At 42.2% G+C, this 18025-nt stretch overlaps 4 protein-coding genes across 6 annotated transcripts; all 4 read left to right on the top strand.

Moving 5' to 3' along the window:
• The first annotated feature begins 6433 nt into the window (after nucleotides 1-6433).
• LOC125747432 (odorant receptor 131-2-like) lies at nucleotides 6434-8205 on the top strand. The gene is made up of 2 exons (XM_049022670.1): nucleotides 6434-6477; nucleotides 6759-8205. The coding sequence occupies exon 2, from the start codon at nucleotides 6784-6786 to the stop codon at nucleotides 7747-7749; it is 966 nt and encodes a 321-aa protein (XP_048878627.1). The 5' UTR covers nucleotides 6434-6477; nucleotides 6759-6783; the 3' UTR covers nucleotides 7750-8205.
• A 2748-nt stretch (nucleotides 8206-10953) lies between these two features.
• On the top strand, nucleotides 10954-17930 carry LOC125747435 (odorant receptor 131-2-like). Of its 3 annotated transcripts, none has more exons than XR_007399303.1 (3): nucleotides 10954-10997; nucleotides 11282-12365; nucleotides 17788-17930. XR_007399303.1 is itself a non-coding variant. In XM_049022673.1 (2 exons), exon 2 carries the CDS (start codon nucleotides 11307-11309, stop codon nucleotides 12270-12272), a length of 966 nt encoding a protein of 321 aa, XP_048878630.1. In that variant the 5' UTR covers nucleotides 10954-10997; nucleotides 11282-11306; the 3' UTR covers nucleotides 12273-12478. The 3 variants fall into 3 exon arrangements, 1 of the variants encoding a protein (XP_048878630.1); XR_007399304.1 differs by lacking the exon at nucleotides 17788-17930 and adding an exon at nucleotides 15071-15213; XM_049022673.1 differs by lacking the exon at nucleotides 17788-17930 and having other exon boundaries at nucleotides 11282-12478.
• Nucleotides 13986-15188, top strand: LOC125747434 (odorant receptor 131-2-like). The gene has a single exon (XM_049022672.1). The coding sequence runs from the start codon at nucleotides 14011-14013 to the stop codon at nucleotides 14974-14976; it is 966 nt and encodes a 321-aa protein (XP_048878629.1). The 5' UTR covers nucleotides 13986-14010; the 3' UTR covers nucleotides 14977-15188.
• Nucleotides 16728-17915, top strand: LOC125747433 (odorant receptor 131-2-like). Its single transcript, XM_049022671.1, has one exon. It carries the CDS (start codon nucleotides 16728-16730, stop codon nucleotides 17691-17693), a length of 966 nt encoding a protein of 321 aa, XP_048878628.1. The 3' UTR covers nucleotides 17694-17915.
• Nucleotides 17931-18025: the final 95 nt, after the last annotated feature.

Here is an 18025-nt window from a genome sequence, read left to right as displayed (position 1 = left end):
CCACATGTTTGTTGACTGCGGTGGGAAACCCAGGGGCAGGATACAGTCTGACGCAAGAGTGCTACATGCTGAGGCAAGGTGCCATCCTAATAATATTCAACATTTTTTTATTATTCAGTAACTAAAGAATGGTATATTTGATTCTTATCTGGCTGGGAAACACTGGCTCATTCAGTTTTTCCCCTCCGTTTCTACTCAAAAGAAGAAAGAATGGTTATTAATCTACCCGTTGATGTTGGAACTTTAGAGTGCAAAATTCAATGACTGAAATATTTCAAATTGTGTAATTCATCTTCTCTGATTATGTATCACAAGTATGTTTGATAGTGCACAATTCGCCAATATCCCAAAACATGCTTTACTTAATGAACAAGATGCTCAATATAACTGAGTTTTATGATATTTTATGATATTAGCAACCACGATGCCTTTTGATAACCAAAATAGTGGAGGGGCAGATGGTTTTAAAACATTTAATATAATTAAATTAAAGAAATGCACAAAAAATTATTAGGTTTAGCAAATAAAACCAAGCACATACTCACATTCAACCCAAGAAACTGACTGCAGCCTAACAGCTGCTTAGTCAGACGGAGAGTTTTTTAAACATTTGAAAAACTGTCATTAGGTTTCTTGATTAAATCACGTAATGTTTAAGGACCCTGATAACTCTTCTATATGTATTTTCAGACACTAATGTACAAAGGCACGAAGTCATATGAAGCTAAATTTGACCATTCATTGTTACATAGATCCGTTTTCCTATTACATAATAAAATGTGTACATAGCTTGAATGAAAACCTTTTACTAACATTTGAAAAACTGAAGCCACAAATCAAATATGTGCACTGCTACACATCGGCTGCTTGTATATTTCCAATAATTCTTTGAAAATTCATCATATTTTAATGTTTTCTGAAGACTGTATTCTTACACGGGATACAATAAACACATTTCATTTTTCTTAAAATGTGTTTCATTTTTCTTGGTAAGTGCTCTTTATAGTCAGAAATTGTAGCTGAAAATGAGACCAATATATCAATGTATAAAATCATTTCTGTCTTCAATTCATTTATTCAGTAGATGCATTTATTCGAAATGATGCACAGTTTTGAGAGCAGGATCACACAGGATCCCTGGAGCAAATGGGGTCAAGGGCCCAGCAGTGAAATCCCTCTGACAGACCTTCTGACCACAGCAACAGAGGAATACACCACCTCAGGACAAAAGTCACACCAAAAGCTTTATTCTTGCTTAATTCATATGTGATTGTTATATGGAATAATTTATTATGCACTTTATTACATAAAGCGTTAGAGGTCGCCGTTTTCATTCTTCAGAAATTTGACTAAAGGTCCGATATGACAACTGCTGGATGTTGACATGCTGAATATCGGCAGCAAAAAAAGGAGGGGCAGTTCAGAGGGGCAAAATCAAAATCAGAAAAGCTTTATTGATCCTGGAGGGAATTTGCTTCTGTTCCAACTGCACAGATAGACAGAGACACAGTAGAGAGGATGAGAACTTGATGAAAAGGTAATAAATCACTGGCAAAAAAATCACGTAAAACTAAATTTAAAATAAAATAGAAAATAGAATATAAAAACTGAATAGAGTTACATAATCTACAATATGCACTCTCCGGGGTTGAAGATAAATACCATGTTTTTGACAAAGTGGCAGGATTTTGTTATGGCATAAATTATTATTGGGCATTATATTCGTATGTTGCTGACCTGACAGGTCCGTACGATAACTACTCAGTGAAGAACTGAGGCCCTGAAGATTCTTCTCCAAATGACAGACTTGCTGCTCATCGTAGCATTTCCTTCGGGCTTTTTGTTAAGGTGCTCAATACTCGGCAGAGGCTGTCAGCCACACGGGTCTCCGAATGAGGCCTATTTCGTTTCACTGAACTTTATCCACTGTCCCATTAGGGTGCTTAATAAGTGTCTTGTACGCCCAAAAGCTCTTTCAAAACATGGGTCCTGTTGCCATTAACCTTTTCTCAGCAGCTCCTAATGAGGACAGCAAAAAAAGGAGGGGCAGTTCAGAGGGGCAAAATCAAAATCAGAAAAGCTTTATTGATCCTGGAGGGAATTTGCTTCTGTTCCAACTGCACAGATAGACAGAGACACAGTAGAGAGGATGAGAACTTGATGAAAAGGTAATAAATCACTGGCAAAAAAATCACGTAAAACTAAATTTAAAATAAAATAGAAAATAGAATATAAAAACTGAATAGAGTTACATAATCTACAATATGCACTCTCCGGGGTTGAAGATAAATACCATGTTTTTGACAAAGTGGCAGGATTTTGTTATGGCATAAATTATTATTGGGCATTATATTCGTATGTTGCTGACCTGACAGGTCCGTACGATAACTACTCAGTGAAGAACTGAGGCCCTGAAGATTCTTCTCCAAATGACAGACTTGCTGCTCATCGTAGCATTTCCTTCGGGCTTTTTGTTAAGGTGCTCAATACTCGGCAGAGGCTGTCAGCCACACGGGTCTCCGAATGAGGCCTATTTCGTTTCACTGAACTTTATCCACTGTCCCATTAGGGTGCTTAATAAGTGTCTTGTACGCCCAAAAGCTCTTTCAAAACATGGGTCCTGTTGCCATTAACCTTTTCTCAGCAGCTCCTAATGAGGACTGATGGGGACAGGTCTGTCTCGCTCAAGCATTCGCTCTGTTTCCGTGACGAGGCCCTGTGGAGCGCGAAATGTCAGCAGATCCCTTAAGCCACGGTAAACAGATGTTAATTGTCCCAGAAGGATCATCGCCAACAGCCTAACAGGGGTATTTGAGAAAAAATAAATACCTAAATAAAAATAATTAAACAAAGGGATTGTTATCACCATCAATACAAGGCCAGAAAGCTGTTTTTCGCACAGTTTCTTAGAAGACTAAGAAAATCTTATCATAAGACCAGTTAAAGCTGTTAAACTGAATGACATTTAGCTAACAGTTAATGTTAATCTATGTTCCGAACGCAGCATCCTGCTAATGGGTCATAAATATGGTAAAGACAACACAGGGGCTGTTGGACTTCATTACAATGTCAGAGAAAGGGTCAGGGTTTAGGTTAAGGTTACGCCTTTGAAAAGTCCAAGATGAAGCAGCCTTAAAACTCTACAATTAGCAATATACAGCTCTGAGCAAGTATAAAATAGCAAGTAAAAATCCAGAGTGAGAATATTCTCACTGTAGACTTGGTTTCCTGCTACAATAATTTTCTGCAAATGCCCTTACATTTAATATAATACACAGAAATAAAAAGGTTTTGCACTTACTGTTTTCACTAATCTTCCATAACATTAAAACCTCTGACAGGTGAAGTGAATAATGTTTAATATCTCATTACAATGGCACCTGTCAAGGGTGCCATTATATATTAGGCAAGTGAACAGTCAGTTCTGGAAGATGATGTGTTGGAAGCAGGAAAAATGGGCAATCATGAGCATCTAAGCCACTTCGATAAGGTTAAACTGTGACGGCTTGATAACTGGGTCGGATCATCTCGCAGATGGCAAGACTTGCGGGGTGTTCCGATGTGCAGTGGTAGTTCCTGTCAAAAGTGGTACCAGAGAAAGGCCACAGGTGGAACCGCAACAGGGTCATGGCTGCCCAAGGTACACTGATGCATGTGGGTAGCGGAATCTAGCCCGTCTGGGCCAATCCCACAGGAGAGCTACTATAGCACAAATCGCTGAAAAAGTAAATGCTGGCTGTGACAGAAAGGTGTCAGAACACAGTGCATCACAGCTTACTGTGTCTGGGGCTGTGTAGTAACAGACCAGTCCGAGTGCTCATGGTGACCCCTGTCCACCACCGAAAGCACCTACAATGGGCATGTGAGCTTCAGAACTGGACCATGGAGCAATGGAAAAATGTGGCCTGGTCTGATGAGTCATGTTTACTGTTACATCATGAGGACGGCTAGGTGTGTGTGCATCATTTACCTGGGGAAGAAATGGCACCAGGATGCATTGTGGGAAGAAAGCAAGCCAGGGGAGGCAGTATGATGTTCTGGGCAATGTTCTGCTGGGAAATCTTGGATCCTGGTATTGATGTGGATGACATGTACTACCGTAACCCTTTATTGCATACCAGGTACACCCCTTCATGGCAGTGGTATTCCGCAATGGCAGGGGCCTCCTTCAGCAAGATAATACCACACTGCAAAAACCTGAGGAACATGAAAAGAGTTCAAGGTGTTGACTTCCAAATTCCAAATTACCCAGATATCAATCCTATTCAGCATCTGCGAGATGTTCAGGACAAACAAGTCCGATCCATGGAAGCCTCACCTCGCAACTGACAGGACTAAGGACCTGTTGCTAATGTCTTGGTGATGGGGACCACAGGACACCTTCAGAGGTCTTTTGGAGTTCATGCTTCAATAGGTGAGAGCAATTTTGGTGGCACGGGGGGGGGCATACACCAGGGGTGGCCAATCTTATCTCCAAAGGGTCGGTATGAATGCAGCTTTTTGGGATAACCTTTAGGTCACCAGTCCAAACCCAGGTGCGAGGACTCTTCAGCTAATCAGTCCAATAATTAGTAATCTAATTAAGGGAATTATAGTGATAATCCACAAACGCAACAGCTCTTTCTGGATAAGATTGCCCACCTTTGACCTACACAACATCAGGTAGGTAATTTTAATGTTACAGCTGATTAGTGTATTCTACAGTAAAATCCAGTTATATTGAACTCACTTATAATGGAATATTGTCTATAACGGACGAGGTCCGCTGGTCCTGGCCGTGTGCCTTTAAGAACATGCAGGAAAAGCATCGGATATAGCGAACTCCCATATAACGGAATTTCGCTTATAATGGACAAACAATTTGGTCACCAGGGCCGCTATTAGCTATAGTTTTGTTTGCTATAACGGACATGCAGCTCCGCCTACAAGGCGCGTGGCATGCAGGTGATATCTAGCGCAGATATGGAGTCGGGATTATTAATAGTCACGCATCTGGTCAGGTGAAGTTGGATTACTACATGTACAATATAATAATCTATAGCACAAGTGTGTTTGCTGGGGTGTGGCATGAGTAAATGGTGTCCTGTAGTTGTGTTCTGGGCATACAGCAACTCTGGATATAACGGACTTTGGATATAACAGACTGTTTTGTTATAACGGGATTTTACTGTAATAGCAACAAGCTAGATGTCAGACTAACTAGCCAAGCTTTTGCTAATTAGCAGCCTTTGCTATGCATCTATTAAAATTGAATTTCAATTAAGTATTATTATACTAACTATCAGGTGTCGAGGGTGCGGACGGGCAGGTAGGCGGGAAGGAGGCAGGGAATGACCAGGCAGGCAGAAAAAAGACGGGGAAAACTGGGGATTTATTAAGGGGAAGACGGCTACGGGCAGAACGGGGCATCACTACCATCAACTAACATCAATGATGGACAACAAGCAGAGTAAGATGTGGACTGAAATAGACGAGACAGGGCGAAACAACAGGATACAGCTGGGCATGATTTGGGAAGCACACGTGGATAATCAAGGGGCGTGGCACACACGTGGATAATCAGGGGGGCGTGGCACACACGAGGATCGGACAAGCCGGGCATGACACTAACCTTTGTTCCAGTACTTTTGAATTTGTTGTCACCTTGCTTTTAGCTGCTGAATTTCATTTTTCAACATTAAACCTGCTGACTGGCTCATTAACCTTTTACAGCCCACCACTGTTATCCTGGTGATTACTCCAAATGAGTCTACTGCGGGTTGGACTGTAAGATAGATGAAATGTCCCCACAATGTGATACAAAACCTGTTATTCTGATGATGTGCAGATCATTTTTTCAATCCCTACAGGAGGAAATTCAATTTAATAAAAATCTGTGACTGCAATCAAATGGCTATAAATGCCAAAAACAATTTTATTTGGTTACTTATGCTTAAGGTTAAGGCTGGGTAGGGGTTAAGGTAATCATGTTGTGATTAGAGATTTCCCCATAGAAATGAATGGAGAGCCCACACAAATATATAATTACAAACCTGTGGGTGTACGACCAGAGTAAGTAGCTGGAAGATGATGGATGTATCATGGGGTGTGACACCAAAATGCAACCTGGACGAGAATTCACTCCATTATATATTGTTATCAAGCACTGGAGCTCCTCAACGTGGATACAGTGAACTCTATCACTTCAGGTGGGCCTCAAACTGTAAAGCACTGTGTGTGTAGAGGTCACCGTGTAAAGGTCACGGTGCTCAGAGCTGATACCGCAGTAAGCTTGCTCCTTAGTGCTGTTCTTTATCCTGCCCTCCAGTGGTGCTCCAGTGATAGTGTTGAGTGTACATTTTAGCTGCTGGTCATGGGACTGAACACGCATGTGTCAAAGCAATCCCGAGATACCACATGTACTGTATAAATTCCCCTGAAGGAAACACAGGTTGGTCACTCCGTTCGGGTGATTTTCATTCTGTCTTTGAATTGCTGGTGAGATGAGCTCCATTCCTTATTTTATAGTAACTGCACTGTAGTGAAATGCTACGGGACAGAAAGATCTATATTTCTGGCATTAAACTATGTAATTATTGTCTTTTTGATATTTCTACTCAGTTGATAATGTAATAAGCTTATGTGCATGCAAAGAATTGATATAACAATAATAATTACAATTATTATTATTATTATTATTATTATTATTATATTTAGTCAGAAGAAAAGGACAAAGACTTTGAGAACAGTTTATATGTTCTTCTCTTCCCGTGTGTCAGAAAGCAGGTGCCTGGGCCCGATGAAATGAACTTCTCAGTCGACACAAACACGTCCATCGTCCTGCTGAAGGAGTCTTTCAAAACAGCGCTGACCAAGAACATCATCGTTGTGGCGCTCTCCATCATCATCAGCTACATCAACGGTGTCATGGTCCACACCTTCCTAAGACACGAGATCTTAAATGAGGACCCGCGATACATGCTCTTCATCCACATGGTGCTTAACGACATAATACAGCTGATGCTTGCAGTCACGCTTCACGTTCTCAGCTATGTGTTCTACGCCATCAACGTGTCCTTCTGCTGCCTCCTGCTGATGATCGCCATCTTCTGCACCCAGAGCACTCCTCTGTATTTAGCCAGTATGGCTATCGAATGCTACATCGCCGTCTGTTACCCCTTACGACACGCCCAGATCTGCACCGTCAGAAGAACCTATGTCCTTATTGCCCTCATCTGCACATTGGGTGCCTTTCCTGTTCTGCCAGACATCATAGTTATACTGGCTATAGATCCTCTGAATTTCTTCCGCTCCACAGCTCTCTGTAGCCGTGAAATTGTCTTCCGACATCCCATTTTACAGCAGAAGAAGGATATTACAGACATGGTGTACCTGGTCTTTGTCTGGTGTATCCTGATCTTCTCATACCTGAGGATCCTCATGGCAGCGAAGGCAGCAAAGTCAGACAGTCAAAAGGCTCGGAACACTATCATCCTGCATGCTGTGCAGCTTCTGATGTCAATGCTGACCTACTTAGCTCCAATAATTAATAATCTCCTGCTGTACATGTTCCCTAAGTACATTCTAGAGGTGAGATTCACAACCTACCTGACAGTTCAGATTTTGCCAAGATTTCTCAGTCCAATTATCTATGGTGTTAGAGACCAAACATTCCGTAAGTACCTAAGGAAATACTTTTGTAACATAGCTGTCCATAATCGGGATGTATCCGTGTCAATACGAATTAATCCTGCCAAAGTTCAGACATGATTTCTGACGTGTCAGCAGGAACGCCTCAGGTCTCGTCTATATTGATCATTAATACCTCTTGCCAGCAGGTGGAATATACAGTTTGATAAAAAAGTAAATCTGCCACAGTCATTGTAACTTTACCAATGCATTTTTATAAATTGTTTCTCAGAATCTACTGTTCAGTGCTACAGCTGTGTGACGTATCTCATATGTATAGATAAATAAATGCCAAGCTGTATATTTATGTTAAGTTATGCTTTTCTTTCATCTAACGCACAAGCTTCTCTTTGCATATGGTATTCAGAGGGCGGCCCCCCCATAAATATATATGCTACTTGGGTCAGAATAAATGCATTCTTCCAAGAATGTATTCAGCAGCAATACATTTTTTTGAGAACGTTTGGTTTAACGGGCCTTGGAGCTGTTGCTGATTAAAGGTCTTGCCTGCAAAGGTGAAGCCACACACTGAATAAATAACATCAGTCTTGAAAATTCTCTTAAGCCTCTCAATGCTGCCAACCTAGCATAAGTAATATGTGGAGCACATTATGGTCAAATGCATCTGCCCTCCTAACAGAACAATTGGCCCCAATCTGCCCCCCCCCAGCTGCAATGGTCTAGAACCTCCACTGGTGCTATTATATGTTAATGACCTTGATTACAAAGGTTAAATAATCCTGCTGACTTTGGGATTTGTGCTGACAATCGTCCAATCACAGGAATGATGTCCTGACCCTACTACCCTAAGACCATCTCATTAAGGAAATATCTGCTTATATGCAATCACTAAACCGACACAGTTGTAAGTCATGGAATGCTTTAGACTAAAAGGATACTCCTTCAAACCTGCTCAGCCAGTACAGGGCGGCGGTGAGCTTGAAGCCTAACCCAGGCAGCATGGGACATGAGGCAGGGACACTGTAGGCAGAGTGCCAGTGCATCTCAGGGTACACATTCACTCACCAAGGGCAATTCAGAGAAGTCAGTTCCCATAAACCATCTCTGCCCTGTGTGTTAGCATGTTCTCCCAGTGCTGAGCATGCTTTTTTTTTTTTCTCAGCTCCCCTGATTCCTTCCTGCATTTAGGCTAATCAATGCCCCTTAAATTGCCCACAGGAATGACAGTCCGTATATGAGTATGTGCCCTGTGATGGACTGGCATCCTGTCCAGGGTGAACCCCTGCCTTATGCCCCATGCTGCCTGGGATAAACTCTGGGCCCGAGTCCCTGACAGTCATGGGGAGAACTGACATGGACAGAGCCAGGGGCCCAACCCCCCTGGAGGTGCTCCTGAAGGTGCAATGCCACACTGCACCTATATGCTGCCCATAATCTCTAATACAATGTCCATCCTTCATCCAACAGCTCATGTTTTAAGGTGCAGCTGCTACAATATAATAATTTCATTTGCAGAGAAAAAGTACCATGAATTTTTAGCTTTGGTGGCATAGGGGTGCTGTGGTTAGGGGTGTTGCCTCACATCTCTGGAACCCAGGGCTCATTTCCCTGCCCCAGTCCAGTGTCTGTGGTTCTTACATGTTCGTCCTGTTGGGTGTTCCCGATTTTCCTTCGATTTCCAAACACAGACGCTCACCGGGTTACGATGGGGTCACGTTGCAATCAAACATCATAGCATAGCTTAGCCTACCTTAAACATGCTTAGAACACTTACATTAGCCTACATTTGGGCAAAACCATTAAAACAAAGCCTGTTTTATAATAAAGCGTTGAATGTCTCATGCAATTTATAGAATAATAATGCCATTGCAAAGTCGACATATCGTAACACGGACCAGCACCACCCAGGGAACATCTGTACATGCTAAGGTCAGCTGGAGTTGGCAAATTGTCTGTAAGGGTGAATGAAGTTGGTGCCCCAACCTAGGTTATAATCCCGCCTTGTTTCCAGGACAGGCTCTGGAAAAAACAGCAAATATAAAGGATGATGAGTTGATTATATTTTTGTGTTGGCAGTTATTTTTGTATTGCTGCTGGATAGCAAAAAAACTACTTAGGGATCATCTGTAATGTGTAAGATTTTTTGTTGCTATTCATATTTCGTCGGGCTGGAGTCTCTCCCAGGCACCACAGGGCACAATGCAGAGGCACACCCTGGTCAGGAAGCCAATACCTTGACAGGCACTTGCCACCCTGAACTCCTCTAATTATTATGAGGAGGGGGTATATGCGTCAAATTGTCCGAATCAGTCATACCGGAGATTAAACAAACTTTATCCTGGTACCTCCCTATAGTGCAAAATCTGGGTAATTTCTGATTGATCCCCATGTGTTAGTGGAGCAGGAAATTGTCTGGAGAATTCACCACAAGCGAGTGGGCGTGTTGATAACGTTTCTATCAGGAGAGTGGTGTGACGACGGCAGAATACAAACATACGAGGGTGCAGACGAAGGGCAATTTACACAAAGAAGACCCTAACGAGCGTGGCTAGCTGGAGAGACAACGAGATTTGGGAGCTGACGTGCTGTAAGCAGAGCACCGTGATTTCTGCAGCATACTTCCTGCATCGTGTCCTGCTCCCTACATGCTCCACTCAAGCACGGCCTCTCACATAAACCAGCCAGAGAATTTCTGATACGTGTGAATACATTTGACAAAGACAGTATACAGCTCTGTGCCACATGTGTGAAAGGGCAACTCTGGAAAATGTCCAAAAATGTCCTTATGGGTAACTTCATGCATTTTACAACTGCGGCAGAACCAGGATCAGATAAACATGCTTAGAACACTTACATTAGCATCAAGTCTATTAACTCATTAAATAAATTTGGTTCCAGTCCATGCTGTCTCTCAAGTTAGACAGACAAAATACCGACAATGAACATATAATTTACGGACAATACACAATAAACCAGCCATATATGCATTTTATATGACACAAGTAATGTATATAAAAAGCCAACAATAACAACGGATACAGTGAAATCTGTTACTTCAGGTGGGCCTCAAACTGCATATACTGCAGAAGTGTAACTCACTGTTTGTGTAGAGGTCACCGTGTAAAGGTCACGGTGCTCAGAGCTGATACCGCAGTAAACCTGCTGCTTCTTACTGCTGTTCTTTATCCTGCCCTCCAGTGGCGCTCCAGTGATAGTGTTGAGTGTACATTTTAGCTGCTGGTCATGGGACTGAGCACGCATGTGTCGAAGCAATCCCGAGATACCACATGTACTGTATAAATTCCCCTGAAGGAAGCACAGGTTGGTCACTCCGTTCGGGTGATTTTCATTCTGTCTTTGAATTGCTGGTGAGATGAGCTCCATTCCTTATTTTATAGTAACTGCACTGTAGTAAAATGCTACGGGACAGAAAAATCTATATTTCTGGCATTAAATTATGTAATTATTGTCTTTTTGATATTTCTACTCAGTTGATAATGTAATAAGCTTATATGCATGCAAAGAATTGATATAACAATAATAATTACAATTATTATTATTATTATTATTTTTATTATTATTATATTTAGTCAGAAAAAAAGGACAAAGACTTTGAGAACAGTTTGTATGTTCTTCTCTTCCCGTGTGTCAGAGAGCAGGTGCCTGGGCCCGATGAAATGAACTTCTCAGTCGACACAAACACGTCCATCGTCCTGCTGAGGGACTCTTTCAAAACAGCGCTGACCAAGAACATCATCGTTGTGGCGCTCTCCATCATCATCAGCTACATCAACGGTGTCATGGTCCACACCTTCCTAAGACACGAGATCTTAAACGAGGACCCGCGATACATGCTCTTCATCCACATGGTGCTTAACGACATAATACAGCTGATGATTGCAGTCATGCTTCACGTCTTCAGCTATGTGTTCTACACCATCAACGTGTCCTTCTGCTGCCTCCTGCTGATGATCGCCATCTTCTGCACCCAGAGCACTCCTCTGTATTTAGCCAGTATGGCTATCGAATGCTACATCGCCGTCTGTTACCCCTTACGACACGCCCAGATCTGCACCGTCAGAAGAACCTACGTCCTTATTGCCCTCATCTGGACATTGGGTTCCCTCCCTTATCTGCTGGACCCATTTTTTCTACTGGCCACAAAACCTCTGGAATTTTTCCGCTCCACCATCTTCTGCATTCCTGAGACTGTCTTCCGACATCCCATTTTACAGCAGAAGAATGATATTTCCAACATGGTGTACCTGGTCTTTGTCTGGTGTATCCTGATCTACTCGTACCTGAGGATCCTCATGGCAGCGAAGGCAGCAAAGTCAGACAGTCAAAAGGCTCGGAACACTATCATCCTGCATGCTGTGCAGCTTCTGATGTCAATGCTGACCTACTTAGCTCCAGTAATTAATAATGTCCTGCTGTACATGTTCCCTAAGTACATTCTAGAAGTGAGATTCACAACCTACCTGATAGTTCATGTTTTACCGAGGCTTTTCAGTCCAATTATCTATGGTGTTAGAGACCAAACTTTCCGTAAGTATCTAAGGAAATACTTTTGTAACATAACTGTCCATAATCGGGATGTATCCGTGTCATTACGAATTAATCCTGCCAAAGTTCAGACATGATTTCTGACGTGTCAGCAGGAACGCCTCAGGTCTCGTCTATATTGATCATTAATACCTCTTGCCAGCAGGTGGAATATACAGTTTGATAAAAAAGTAAATCTGCCACAGTCATTGTAACTTTACCAATGCATTTTTATAAATTGTTTCTCAGAAAATACAGCTGTGTGACGTATCTCATATGTATAAATAAATAAATTCCCAGCTGTATATTTATGTTAAGTTATATTTTTCTTTCATTAAATGCACAAGGTTCCTTTTGCATTCTATTTATTTAGCAAACACTATTGTCCAAAGCATCACACTTATTTGAGAAAGCAAGACCAGACAATTCCTGGTGCTATTCAGGGGGCGGTTCTGCGGGGGGGGGGCAGTGCCCCGTGGCAACATGCATGCTCCTCGTGGCCTCTCTAAACAGATATATGGCTTGGGTCAAAAATAAATGTATTATCCATCCATCCACTCTCCAAACCACTTATCCTACTGGGTCGCGGGGGGTCCGGAGCCTATCCCGGAAGCAATGGGCACGAGGCAGGGGACAACCCAAGACGGGAGGCCGGCCCATCGCAGGGCACACTCACACACCATTCACTCGCACATGCACACCTACGGGCAATTTAGCAACTCCAATTAGCCTCAGCATGTTTTTCGACTGTGGGGGGAAACCGGAGTACCCGGAGGAAACCCCACGACGACATGGGGAGAACATGCAAACTCCACACAAATGTAACCCAGGAGGAGACTCGAACCCAGGTCCCAAAGGTGTGAGGCAACAGTGCTAACCACTGTACCACCATGCCGCCCTCTAAATGTATTATTATTATTGTTCTTGTTATTATTATTGTTATTGTTGTTATTATTATTATTATTGTTATTGTTATTATTATTATTTATGTATATGGGGTAAAACGTTATGTGCTGGGAAGAGGCAAAATACAGATTTAAGGACATTTTCTTGACGGATCCTTAAAGTTCATGGACAGCAAGTTAATAACAGAAAAAAAATGATCAAGCTTGTGAAAGCAATACAGTCTAAGCAAGAAAGTACTGCAAAACAACGCATAAATATCTTTTTGGTTTTCAAGATTGTCTTTTGCTTCTTAATGCCGCCAATCTAGTGTAAGTAATACTTAAACTGAGGGCCTCAAACTGCATGTTCTGCACATGTGTAACTCACTGTGTGTAGAGGTCACCGTGTAAAGGTCACGGTGCTCAGAGCTGATACCGCAGTAAGCCTGCTCCTTAGTGCTGTTCTTTATCCTGCCCTCCAGTGGTGCTCCAGTGATAGTGTTGAGTGAACATTTTAGCTGCTGGTCATGGGACTGAGCACGCATGTGTCGAAGCAATCCCGAGATACCACATGTACTGTATAAATTCCCCTGAAGGAAGCACAGGTTGGTCACTCCGTTCGGGTGATTTTCATTCTGTCTTTGAATTGCTGGTGAGATGAGCTCCATTCCTTATTTTATAGTAACTGCACTGTAGTAAAATGCTACGGGACAGAAAGATCTATATTTCTGGCATTAAATTATGTAATTATTGTCTTTTTGATATTTCTACTCAGTTGATAATGTAATAAGCTTATATGCATGCAAAGAATTGATATAACAATAATAATTACAATTATTATTATTATTATTATTATTATATTTAGTCAGAAGAAAAGGACAAAGACTTTGAGAACAGTTTGTATGTTCTTCTCTTTCCGTGTGTCAGAGAGCAGGTGCCTGGGCCCGATGAAATGAACTTCTCAGTCGACACAAACATGTCCATCGTCCTGCTGAGGGACTCTTTGAAAACAGCGCTGACCAAGAACATCATCGTTGTGGCGCTCTCCATCATCATCAGCTACATCAACGGGGTCATGGTCCACACCTTCCTAAGACACGAGATCTTAAACGAGGACCCGCGATACATGCTCTTCATCCACATGGTACTTAACGACATAATACAGCTGATGATTGCAGTCATGCTTCACGTCTTCAGCTATGTGTTCTACACCATCAACGTGTCCTTCTGCTGCCTCCTGCTGATGATCGCCATCTTCTGCACCCAGAGCACTCCTCTGTATTTAGCCAGTATGGCTATCGAATGCTACATCGCCGTCTGTTACCCCTTACGACACGCCCAGATCTGCACCGTCAGAAGAACCTACGTCCTTATTGCCCTCATCTGGACATTGGGTTCCCTCCCTTATCTGCTGGACCCATTTGTTCTACTGGCCACAGAACCTCTGGAATTTTTCCGCTCCACCATCTTCTGCATTCCTGAGACTGTCTTCCGACATCCCATTTTACAGCAGAAGAATGATATTTCCAACATGGTGTACCTGGTCTTTGTCTGGTGTATCCTGATCTACTCGTACCTGAGGATCCTCATGGCAGCGAAGGCAGCAAAGTCAGACAGTCAAAAGGCTCGGAACACTATCATCCTGCATGCTGTGCAGCTTCTGATGTCAATGCTGACCTACTTAGCTCCAGTAATTAATAATGTCCTGCTGTACATGTTCCCTAAGTACATTCTAGAAGTGAGATTCACAACCTACCTGATAGTTCATGTTTTACCGAGGCTTTTCAGTCCAATTATCTATGGTGTTAGAGACCAAACTTTCCGTAAGTATCTAAGGAAATACTTTTGTAACATAACTGTCCATAATCGGGATGTATCCGTGTCATTACGAATTAATCCTGCCAAAGTTCAGACATGATTTCTGACGTGTCAGCAGGAACGCCTCAGGTCTCGTCTATATTGATCATTAATACCTCTTGCCAGCAGGTGGAATATACAGTTTGATAAAAAAGTAAATCTGCCACAGTCATTGTAACTTTACCAATGCATTTTTATAAATTGTTTCTCAGAAAATACAGCTGTGTGACGTATCTCATATGTATAAATAAATAAATTCCCAGCTGTATATTTATGTTAAGTTATATTTTTCTTTCATTAAATGCACAAGGCTCCTTTTGCATTCTATTTATTTAGCAAACACTATTGTCCAAAGCATCACACTTATTTGAGAAAGCAAGACCAGACAATTCCTGGTGCTATTCAGGGGGCGGTTCTGCGGGGGGGGGGGGGGGGGCAGTGCCCCGTGACAACATGCATGCTCCCCGTGGCCCCTCTAAACAGATATATGGCTTGGGTCAAAAATAAATGTATTATCCATCCATCCACTCTCCAAACCACTTATCCTACTGGGTCGCGGGGGGTCCGGAGCCTATCCCGGAAGCAATGGGCACGAGGCAGGGAACAACCCAGGATGGGGGGCCAGCCCATCGCAGGGCACACTCACACACCATTCACTCACACATGCACACCTACGGGCAATTTAGCAACTCCAATTAGCCTCAGCATGTTTTTCGACTGTGGGGGGAAACCGGAGTACCCGGAGGAAACCCCACGACGACATGGGGAGAACATGCAAACTCCACACAAATGTAACCCAGGAGGAGACTCGAACCCAGGTCCCAAAGGTGTGAGGCAACAGTGCTAACCACTGTACCACCATGCCGCCCTCTAAATGTATTATTATTATTGTTCTTGTTATTATTATTGTTATTGTTGTTATTATTATTATTATTGTTATTGTTATTATTATTATTTATGTATATGGGGTAAAACGTTATGTGCTGGGAAGAGGCAAAATACAGATTTAAGGACATTTTCTTGACGGATCCTTAAAGTTCATGGACAGCAAGTTAATAACAGAAAAAAAATGATCAAGCTTGTGAAAGCAATACAGTCTAAGCAAGAAAGTACTGCAAAACAACGCATAAATATCTTTTTGGTTTTCAAGATTGTCTTTTGCTTCTTAATGCCGCCAATCTAGTGTAAGTAATACTTAAACTGAGGGCCTCAAACTGCATGTTCTGCACATGTGTAACTCACTGTGTGTAGAGGTCACCGTGTAAAGGTCACGGTGCTCAGAGCTGATACCGCAGTAAGCCTGCTCCTTAGTGCTGTTCTTTATCCTGCCCTCCAGTGGTGCTCCAGTGATAGTGTTGAGTGAACATTTTAGCTGCTGGTCATGGGACTGAGCACGCATGTGTCGAAGCAATCCCGAGATACCACATGTACTGTATAAATTCCCCTGAAGGAAGCACAGGTTGGTCACTCCGTTCGGGTGATTTTCATTCTGTCTTTGAATTGCTGGTGAGATGAGCTCCATTCCTTATTTTATAGTAACTGCACTGTAGTAAAATGCTACGGGACAGAAAGATCTATATTTCTGGCATTAAACTATGTAATTATTGTCTTTTTGATATTTCTACTCAGTTGATAATGTAATAAGCTTATATGCATGCAAAGAATTGATATAACAATAATAATTACAATTATTATTATTATTATTATTATTATTATTATATTTAGTCAGAAGAAAAGGACAAAGACTTTGAGAACAGTTTGTATGTTCTTCTCTTTCCGTGTGTCAGAGAGCAGGTGCCTGGGCCCGATGAAATGAACTTCTCAGTCGACACAAACATGTCCATCGTCCTGCTGAGGGACTCTTTGAAAACGGCGCTGACCAAGAACATCATCGTTGTGGCGCTCTCCATCATCATCAGCTACATCAACGGTGTCATGGTCCACACCTTCCTAAGACACGAGATCTTAAACGAGGACCCGCGATACATGCTCTTCATCCACATGGTGCTTAACGACATAATACAGCTGATGATTGCAGTCATGCTTCACGTCTTCAGCTATGTGTTCTACACCATCAACGTGTCCTTCTGCTGCCTCCTGCTGATGATCGCCATCTTCTGCACTCACAGCACTCCTCTGTATTTAGCCAGTATGGCTATCGAATGCTACATCGCCGTCTGTTACCCCTTACGACACGCCCAGATCTGCACCGTCAGAAGAACCTACGTCCTTATTGCCCTCATCTGGACATTGGGTTCCCTCCCTTATCTGCTGGACCCATTTGTTCTACTGGCCACAGAACCTCTGGAATTTTTCCGCTCCACCATCTTCTGCATTCCTGAGACTGTCTTCCGACATCCCATTTTACAGCAAAAGAAGGATATTACAGACATGGTGTACCTGGTCTTTGTCTGGTGTATCCTGATCTTCTCATACCTGAGGATCCTCATGGCAGCGAAGGCAGCAAAGTCAGACAGTCAAAAGGCTCGGAACACTATCATCCTGCATGCTGTGCAGCTTCTGATGTCAATGCTGACCTACTTAGCTCCAGTAATTTATAATCTCCTGCTGTACATTTTCCCTAAGTACATTCTAGAGGTGAGATTCACAACCTACCTGATAGTTCAGATTTTGCCAAGATTTCTCAGTCCAATTATCTATGGTGTTAGAGACCAAACTTTCCGTAAGTATCTAAGGAAATACTTTTGTAACATAACTGTCCATAATCGGGATGTATCCGTGTCAATACGAATTAATCCTGCCAAAGTTCAGACATGATTTCTGACGTGTCAGCAGGAACGCCTCAGGTCTCGTCTATATTGATCATTAATACCTCTTGCCAGCAGGTGGAATATACAGTTTGATAAAAAAGTAAATCTGCCACAGTCATTGTAACTTTACCAATGCATTTTTATAAATTGTTTCTCAGAAAATACAGCTGTGTGACGTATCTCATATGTATAAATAAATAAATTCCCAGCTGTATATTTATGTTAAGTTATATTTTTCTTTCATTAAATGCACAAGGTTCCTTTTGCATTCTATTTATTTAGCAAACACTATTGTCCAAAGCATCACACTTATTTGAGAAAGCAAGACCAGACAATTCC

Source organism: Brienomyrus brachyistius, chromosome 8 (genome assembly GCF_023856365.1).
Source record: "Brienomyrus brachyistius isolate T26 chromosome 8, BBRACH_0.4, whole genome shotgun sequence".
NCBI classification, from domain to species: Eukaryota; Metazoa; Chordata; class Actinopteri; order Osteoglossiformes; family Mormyridae; genus Brienomyrus; species Brienomyrus brachyistius.
Note: the sequence above shows the minus strand (reverse complement) of the source record. Positions and strands in the feature narration are given on the sequence as shown.